The 9964-nt window shown below is 40.5% G+C and overlaps 1 protein-coding gene across 4 annotated transcripts in view; it reads left to right on the top strand.

The window, feature by feature from the left end:
• Positions 1 to 1267: 1267 nt before the first annotated feature.
• Positions 1268 to 9964, top strand: part of osbpl9 (oxysterol binding protein-like 9) — a 28328-nt gene continuing 19631 nt past the window's right edge. For all 4 annotated transcript variants that reach the window (XM_068318573.1, XM_068318572.1, XM_068318571.1 and 1 more), the window contains exons 1-3: positions 1268 to 1388; positions 2669 to 2719; positions 6213 to 6291. In XM_068318573.1, coding sequence (XP_068174674.1) covers positions 1278 to 1388; positions 2669 to 2719; positions 6213 to 6291 — 241 coding nt within the window. In that variant the 5' untranslated portion in view covers positions 1268 to 1277. The remainder of the gene's footprint in view (positions 1389 to 2668; positions 2720 to 6212; positions 6292 to 9964) is intronic.

The raw sequence follows: 9964 nt of genomic DNA, 5'->3' as shown, positions 1-9964 counted from the left end.
CAACACATTAGTATTTGAGGCTAAGGAATAATTTAATAGACAAATTACAACCCAAATTGAAAAACTAGAACCAAGGCAGTCACAAACTGCAACATCCCGTTAACACCCCTGAAAATTTTACCCTGACCTACTTTCAGGGTATGTGAATGGATGGATGGATGGATGGATGGACGGACAGACGAACACTCCCCTTCGCGGGATGTAACAACAAGTTGGAGAAAAGTGATTTTTGAGTTCTTGTCAATTTTTTTAGGGGTAAATATAGAAGTACAGAGTATTATGACAAAATACACAATTTGACATGGTACTGACATCACGTTTTGGAGTAATCCAGACCTAACCAAATTTTGGCCTCCACGAAGACTCCCGTCTCACTTTGTTAATATCCCTGGATGGCGACATCAAACCTGTTATTGGCAGCTCAATGAATTTTTCTTCAATAATTTAAATTAGACATCAAGTTTTCATCAAAAACATTTTGATTTGTAATAATTCACCCTGCATGCATGGGATTTTAAGAGGAGCACAGAAATAAGCATAAAGAGATTAAGTGGAGGCTCTGCAATCAACTTTTGACCTTTGGTTCCCATTCACACATGAAATATTGTTATTTTTAATGACAATTTCTTTCACAGTTACAAATATGTTACTGATCTGTAGAAATAGAACTTCACAGGATTTGAAAGTGTCTCAACCCAAGTTGCTGCACTATCAAGTAGCATGGCAACCACCCCTAGACCAGTCCCCTTTAGTTTAGTCAACACTTTTCCACAGATATACAGATGGATATGATTACCTTGAGGGTGACACAGGCTGTTCTGCACAGAAAACTTATTGGCTTTGATCATTCATCTACAATTTTCAGAATTTAATGCAGAATTTTTTTAGTATTTTACTGGCACAATACTACTATTGTTTAAACCAAGAATCTGGCATTTAAAATTTTGGATATTATCATCATCATAATTATCATCATCGTCATCTTCATAATCACCAGCCAGTGTTATCCTCGTCCCACCCGTCAGCCTACACACGGCAGCACCTCCCAACAGCACGCGAAGCTCTGCTCTTTACTATAGCGACGCCAGGTCCCGCCCTACCTTACCTCTGATTGGCTAACTGTCTCAAACTATAAACCATCACCTCCCAGTAGACAGAAACTATCCAACCCAATCAGTCAGGGCGATCAGCCCTAGCCAATCAGAAGCATAGCAGGGAATGCAATGTCTTCACAGTAGTAGGATTCGAAATTTAGCTAACAGCAGCTTGTTGTAAAGATGGCGTCAATAATGGAAGGACCGCTAAGCAAGTGGACTAATGTTATGAAGGGGTGGCAGTATCGGTGGTTCGTATTGGACTATAATGCCGGCTTATTGTCTTACTATACGGTATGTTCCTGTTCCGTGTATGTAAACGATGAATTGTTCCGCTCAAGAAGTTAAATGTTATAAGTTGCTACTTGTTTGAAAGCATAAGTGCTAGAAGGGCCTTGTGTTTGTCAGGACTATCTCAGCTGACAAAAAGAGACGAGTCCCTTCGATGACAGATCCATATACTGACCAATAGCAGCGGTCCTGGAGGACCCCTAGACGAATCACATCTTTATTCCGTTTGCACTTCCGCAAATGTAGCTAACTAGCTAACTGGCTAGCAGGGCTAGATACTTGGAATTGAATCGTAGGAATCTTGTTGTGATAAGTTCAAAGTCAGGTGAGAGTCAGTGACAGAATAGTTTGCTATGCGAGGTAATTATCTCACCTAGTTCAACAAGAATGTCGACTCTCCCTGCGTGACTAGCCACGAAGCTAACAAGACACCGCAGGAGCAGCCAGTGGCTGTAGACTAGGCTAACATAGTTGTATGTAGTTATATTTTTGATCCACGGTGATAAAATGTCTGTATCTGACTCTGGACTCATAGCTGATGTCGAGGATAGGCCAGACAAGAAACTGTCAGTGGTACCGTTTGTAGGTCGAGCTATGAGAAAGCTACTAAAAGCTCAACCATTATCAAAAACCTCCGCTGACTGAAGGAAGCAATCAATTCTATTGTTTAAATGGTTGCTAATCCCGCACAAGAGACGCTATTGTACGGCGGCTGATACCCAGGTGATATAATCAATAATCGTAAATAGGGAGAATAAATCTGTACTTTGTGGGGGGAAAAAAGTCCCTGAAATGTTAAATTGTGAGAGTTTTATTAGTCTCTCATCAGAATGATGATCATTTCTGTTGATTTACAGGATATACGACCAAGTTGAATAAGTGATTCCCGTGGAGTTAGCCTGGGATTAATGCATACGTGATGCATATCCACAAACAGTGCTGTCATATAGATACATGATATCTGCATTTGTTCACATTACACATTTTGACTTGTCATGGTCAGAGAAACCACATGTGTTACTGACAGCATTAAAAATCAATCAATCTTGTTAATTTTGTCCAAGAAACCCAAAGTGACAGGTTTGAGCAAATTCAAGATCCTGACACCAAAGCAGACAATTGCTCTTATTATTACTAACACCTGGGCTTTTTCCACCCTGACATGGCAGAATTTGTACAATGAAATTGCTATTATTTTTGTTTAATAAAAGAACAAGTTGAAGCCCTGTTCAGTGATATAAAACCAATGATGTGTTCTTTTTTTTTTTTTTTTTGGTTTACAGTCAAAAGACAAAATGATGCGAGGATCCCGGAGAGGATGTGTGCGACTCAGGGTAAGATTCCCAGATTCAACTTTTCCCACTCCTGATAGTGGATCTTGGATATTTTTTATGCATTATCTCCATGCTTTTCTGAGAGATTCCAAAAGTTTAGAATACTGTATACTGAAAGACAGTATAACTCTTTCCTCTCAGTATGCTTGCAACAAGGGTTCCTTTGTTCATGTGATTTTTCTGGGCTGCAAAGTGCATGTGTCCTACACCGCATCATGCTGTTGTCATCTTTTGTATTAATTGCTTTATAAGAAGGCCTGTCCAGGATCTCTGACCCTGCCTTAGTCAATGAAATATTCAGTATTTGCTCTCATTGTTTTTATATATTGAGTAATGTCCACTAGATGGCAGTAGTTGTCCTACGACGGCGTTAAGAGAAAATGAACATTTAAGTATATCCACGGGAATGTAAAATAGACAATTTGACATGAGAACTAACTGCAGGCAGACCTTAAATACAGGATTTTGTACATTGTGTTAAAATAAAAAGTATTTATCCACTACATACTTGAAGAGCATATACAACACTCGCATATTGTGACAAATACCTGCTCAATCTATTACTGTCAGATTTTCAGTAGCATTCATTTTATTTTCCTCATAGTTGAATATTAAATCAAGCAGGGAAATTTTCTGATCAAAGTTTTCACTAAGCAGTGGGTCAGTGTGGCAAAAAAATACGTTATACATCATGGAGCTGAGCATTGAAATACAGTCAATGAAAATCAAATACAGTATAAGACTGCTGTAAGTTAAAACTTCCTTTGGATGCACAGTCTTTTATTCACCATTGCAAGTGCGTCAATTTTTTTAGCACTTTTTTTTTTATACATATAATGCTGAGGCATTCTCATCTTGGTAATTTATTCATTTTTAGATTGGCTTGTATCCGCCCATGTTCCACATATATTAACTCCTGTCCTGTCTCAGGTTTAGTGAAATAATTTCTACACAGGTTTCCCCGCATGCCTTTACCTATAATGTAGTTTCATACAGACTAATGTTGGAATATTGTGAAAGTGATTAAAATATTCAGTCTTTATAGGCGTTTCTCCATATCCAATTTTTTTTTAAAAAAGTAGATCAGTCAACCACAACACGGTTCAGTTAGTTATTTGCTTTGTGAGTCACTTTATGGTAACTGATAAGTCCGTGTCTTCTAGTCAGGAAAAAAAAAGAAATAATTGTTCCGTGACACAGACTGGTTTTAAATAAACAAGGTGAATTGTCAGGGCAGGGATAATTTACTCCATACTGTATAGTTACTTTATCAATAATGCAATTCAAGTCCTATGACAGAAGATAGAGATCCATTTCTGAAAAACCTTGTGATCCTGTTTTAAATGTAAGTAAAAACAGTACGGAATAATTTGCAAATCATCAACGTCGCTATGAAAATGTCAGCATTGGAAATATATTATTGAATATTGTATTTTCATCTAGAATTAGATGCCAGTGCTATGTTTAAATGATAGTTGTGACAGGGTCTTTACTGCTCTACTGTGTCACCGCCTCTTGTGACACACTCTGAGCGTTTTGGAACTGAGGAGATTGGTTACAGTCATGTTGTTAGTGGAAAGTTTTCACATCCTTGCCTGATGTAGGAGTTCTTATCACTTTGTTGTGATATGAAATTTCGGAATGTGCAAATACAGTTTCGGTGTTTACACAATTTGTTTTGACGTCATCTTGCTGAAGTAAATAAGGTTTTGTATGAAAAGTCATTATCTTCTTGACAGTGTATGTTACACCAAAGCCCGGATAGGTTGTTCAGCTTCAATGGTATGTAATAGTGTACCTCTTGATTATCATAGCTGCCAGCAGGCTGTATGGTCCCTGTTTTCTTTAACCGAAAGAACACAGACTCCATGATTAAAGAACAAACAAACAATTTTTGACTCATAAGACCGCAGGACAATTTTCCACCTCAGCCTTTAAAAAGTTGGGGTCAGATAAAGGTAATAGTGTTTCTGGATCAGGTTTAAATAAGGTTTCCTCTTTGCAGTTTTGTCTTTCTTATGTGGAGCAACAACAAGATGTGTTCAGAGACAAAGGTTTTTAGAAATGTTCCTGGGCCCAAACAATGATGTCACTACAGAATTTTGTGTCCGGCCTGGAGATGGTGTAATCCTCAAATTGTTTGTAATATTTTTATATTGTTAAACTATTTACCTTCTGTGGATGCTCCTTTTAAACCAAAAAGCTTGCTACTAACCTATTCTCAGGTAACCTCATCACTTTTGAGGTGTGTTTTCTGCTAGCATTTCACAATTTCACTAGTGTTTTGTTGCCATTGTCACTTCTTTTTTTTTTTTTCAAGTAATAGGTTACTTCAAATATAATTTTTGGAAATGGGGTTATAAACGGCAATAATAGATTTTTTTCTGAAATACAAAAAGCAGTGATCTTTCCAAATTCTATCATCTTTCAAAAATGCAACCCCGTCATGTGAGCTGGCCGTGAACAGTGGCTGGAGGAATGTCATGCAGAAACAGACGAATGAATTCAATTTTGAACATTCAGTAGGTCTTCCTTTTCCCCCTGCAATGGTCAAAGCCTGTTAATGACTGTTTACTGCAATCAAAAAACTATCATCATAAGACTTCCTGACATTATTTTTAAAACTGAATCATTTTGTAGCTAGGGCAGAACCATTTACAAAGCTGGTAAATTTAAGTCTTCATTTATTGTCCCTTAATATACTAAATATCTGGAGAGTTTCAGAAGAATTCTTAACATTGGATCATGATATTAGAGATTTAGTAGACATGATAACTAGAGATGTAGACCTATTTATTTGAGTGTTTTGGGAGCTGACTGTGGTATGTGGACTTTCTTATGGCAGACAGCTTGCCTGTGATTGTTGTTTGTTGCGTCAAGTGATTTGATTGCCACATAATTTCATAAAATCCAAATGCATAATATACCACATGTATTAATAATTTTTAAAATTTTGCTAACTGTATTAATCCCCGAAGGGAAATTAAGACTTTTAAATATGAGTGTATCCACTGCTTTATAGCTGCTATTACTTTTACTGTGTGCTGTATGTCACACACCCTGTTTCTGTTGCTAGGAGCGAATGTCCCAGTTAGCCACCAGGCCGTTTCTCTGCAGTTCTTTTTCTCTCGTTGGCTGCTAACCGCTGGTCCCTGGTGTCTGATTCTCTCCACCCTTCACTGCTGTTCTCCTCCTTTGCTCACCCAAATCCCACCTCCTCCTCCCCTCACATTTTCTCTCCTGTGTTCCAAAAGACTGCACTTGGATGTGTGGTTAGGTAGAGAGTGATTACAAGAAGGTGATAAAACAAGAGGAAAGGAGAGAGTGACGTCCTGAGAGGGGCCAAGGGTAATTTACCACAGACAGCTGGTCAGGGACAGCAGGAACATGTGGAGGGCATGAAGACAGAAATGGAAAGCAGAGTATGACGTGTGTCTCTGTGTCTGACTGCCTGCTTTTTCCCCTCACTCACTCTCCTCCTCTGTTTGCCCAGGGAGCTGTGATCGGCATTGATGATGAGGACGACAGCACATTCACCATCACCGTGGACCAGAAGACTTTCCATTTCCAAGGTGAGATGTTCGCTTTCTTATTTCGCTCGTCCTGCCCCCTGTTCTCTCTGCTCCCATCACCAGTGTGAGTTCTACCTTACGCATCCATCTCTGCTGTTTGTCTTCTCTCTCTCTCTCTCTCTCTCTCTCCCTCTCTCTCTCTCTCCCTCCCCCCCCCACCTTTTAAAAACTGGACTGCTCTGCTCTAACACCAGGAAACACATGCACACAGACATCTTTATGATGTCAAAGTGTGCTGCTTGCCTCTAACCTTTTTTTCCCCTTGGACTCTCCGTGCACCGTGAAGTTGGACTGAAATGCATTTCTGATGATTCGTTCTACTGAGGGCAACACAAATTCTTCCACAACGAAGAAGCTGGTAATGTTTTTTTTTCCCCCTTTGTCCTCTCAACTGTGGCTGAGAAAGAAGCTTGCTGCTCGTGTGTTTCTGCAGTTGAGCCTCAGGGAATAATACGGGATACTGCTGAGCTGGAAGCTGAGCTCAGATCTCTTCTGGTTGCTGCTGCTGTTCGCCCTTTACCGCTCTGCTACCGTCACATCTTGCTGTCTTCTAACAAGTCCCTCTATAGGAATAGGATTGGTTCCCCAGCTACAGAATCACCCCCTCCCGTCCTGCCAATCCTTCCCTCTTTTTTGATGGGGAGTTGTCCAGTCCTGTTCACCGCAGACATCCGTTTTTATACTCCCACTCCACCAGGTCTTTATCTAACCTCGTCGTTCCGTCTTCTCTGTCCTTCCATTTGTCCATTTATATAAAATATTCCACACACTTCACCTCCAGCACCCCCTTCCACTCCCTTTTCAAGAGTCACCATCCACAGTCCATGGACCCCCCACCACTCTCACCTCCTCCATGCCCTCTCCCATGTCTGTTTTCCGAAGCTGTATGCTGTGGTTCTACAAGCGGAAGGGTAAGGAGAAAACCGTGCATGCCTCATGGTGTGCATGCCTGCCAGTCCCATGCAAAAAGATCCGGAGGAGGTGTTTGTTTTCTGGGATGTGCAATTAAGGTGGAGCAAAATGTGCTGTACGACTCACATGCATTGGGTTGTTGTCTACGTTCAAAGACAGTCTGTAGTGTGGCTGGCTGGTAGCTGTGAGTTACGATTAAGATAAGCGTGTGTGCAGGATCATGAGTAAAGTCAAATGTTTACACTGACTAGAGGGGCCAGAACGCCAGTGTCACTGTCTTTGAACCCCACTAGATCTCTGTGGTATCTCACCTAACCACACCTGCTCAGAGCGTACGATCAGAGAGGTGGTAAAAGGTGCTGCTTTGTCCTGTTCACTATGAGCTTCTGCAGATTCTGCATCGAGTGAATACTTATAAATGACAACTTGCTGATGTCACCGAACAAAGTTGTGTGGTAACAGCAGCACAAACTGAATGCAAAAGGAAATCATTGTTAATAGTTGTGGATACAGTGTATTGGATACATACAACAACACAGAATCAAATCGAAATACTAAAAGAGTGATTAAGAAGCAGCAACAAATGAGCACTTTAAATTATGTTTAGATATTTAGTTCTGATTTGCTGCTAAGTCCGTTTTATCCTGCTGGTAATGCAGCCGGTAGGATCACTGTTACAAATTTGATATGTTCATTGGTATTTATCATAGATGCTATTCATTCAATAACATTACTGTCACTGTAATTCAATCAAAAACCAACAATTTCTACACCGATTTTAAGAGACCATCATCTAAAGACAGTGACAGAACTGAAGCTTACATTTTCACTACTGGATTTCGCAACACATAATCGAAAATTTAACAGAAGAAATTTAGTGGAAAAACAAACAAGTCACCAAATGGCAAAGAGAGAAATTCTTTTTGGTTAAGCAACACAAGTGTGTGGTTGGTATCATGATGAAACTTCTAGATATAATCTTGAACATCTACTCTTTTTTTAATAGAAAATATCGACATGTCACTGTAAGACACATCTGCTTCCCCAATGCCCAGAAGAGTGTCTCATGTTTCCCTCGTGCAGGAACACAACATTAACACTAACTTTGTGCCGAACATGAGATTCGGATCATATCAATTGATCTCTTTGGTTTCAGCAGATACACAGGATGTTTGGCACAGGAGATTTCCCTGCTGCTGTAAAATGATCCTGATCTTGTTATACATCCTGTCTGCCACCATTCAAAAGCAGTATCTGAATGTGTACGTGTGTATAATCGGGTATGGGCCGCTGCCCGTGTAGGAGTGTGACTATGTGATGGGGAGGAAATCACTGCAGAGCTTCAGAAGGTTAAAGAACGGCAATGCCGGTAGCAAACGTTCAACGATTAATAAATTGGTTGATTTACGGCTCATTGTTCCTGTTATGGTGTAAATATCATAAACCTGAACTAAGCGCTAGTAGTTTCTGTTACAGGACAGCTCCGCACACAAGTGTAGTTCTGAGCCATGGGCCACTGTGCTAGCTCTGTACCGTCTATTTAGAGAAGCATCCATTATTCATCATCCCTTCTCCCCCAGCGATGCATCACAGTTGCCTGTGAGCCATTTAGCTTCCCATTTCCCTCGCTCTCGCTCGCTCTCTCTCTCGCTCTTGCTCTCTCTTGTTCTCTCTCTCTCATACACACACACACGTCTGTTTATCTACGGTAGCAATTGGTCTCTGGTTTTCCCCATCGTCCTCGTCAGGCCACCCTGATGACATGACGCATGAGTCCCGGATGTGACCCCCGTCATGCTCTCTGCCTGGTCTTGAGGCTGCTTTCTCACCTTAAATTCTCGTGCACTGTCTGATCTCATCACTTTTTAGAAATGTACTAGTGAGGATTTTCTCTCTGTGCTCCATTAGGACTATGTGTTAAGTTTGAAAGACATGGTCTCAGTAATATCTTATAGCAGTAGTGTAGTTACATGACTCATCAAGGCAACATTCCTTAACTGATCTCATATTACATTCATTGACAAATTGTGCCTCACAGCACATTAGGGTAGCTACCACTTCATTGAGAAGTTGAAGTCTTAAGAATCCGATTCTCTGTCTCCCCCAATGGAGGATGTACTAAAACATTTCATCAGATGGCAGGAAGAGAGGCAGAGGGGGAAAATTAATAATTCACAGGGGGCCTTTGGACAAAGGAAGGAGCAGCAATATGGGGAGAGGCTGAGTGTTGTAAAGAGAAATCTACCTCAATCACCAAGATGGGACGAGGCTCGAGTTAGGAATACACACACACACCACTAGAGGAATTAGGTTGTGTGTGTGTGTGTGTGTGTGTGTGTGTGTGTGTGTGTGTGTGTGTGTGTGTGTGTGTGTGTGTGTGTGTGTGTGTGTGTGTGTGTGTGTGTGTGTGTGTGTGTGTGTGTGAAAAGTGCTTGATTAATGTGTATGCTGGATATAGATAGGCACCATCTGTCTTTGTTTACTAGTCCATATTGGCACGTACCAAAATCCAAGTGACTACAACTCTGTTTCTAAACATGTTTTGACATTGTGTAAAACCTAAATAAAGACAGAATTCAGTCATTGTTGAACATGTTGAATTCCAGTAACTCATTTATGAAATTTTTCCAAACTTGCAAAGTATTATCATTTACGCAATCACACATTTCTCAAAGTAGTGAACCTTGCCCTGCCTTTGCTCAGCATGACTGCACCTTGTGAAGATGCCTTTTTACACCCAGTCACGATCCAATCAGCTGCT

This window comes from Antennarius striatus, chromosome 7 (genome assembly GCF_040054535.1).
Source record: "Antennarius striatus isolate MH-2024 chromosome 7, ASM4005453v1, whole genome shotgun sequence".
In the NCBI taxonomy this organism is placed as follows: domain Eukaryota; kingdom Metazoa; phylum Chordata; class Actinopteri; order Lophiiformes; family Antennariidae; genus Antennarius; species Antennarius striatus.
Note: the sequence above shows the minus strand (reverse complement) of the source record. Positions and strands in the feature narration are given on the sequence as shown.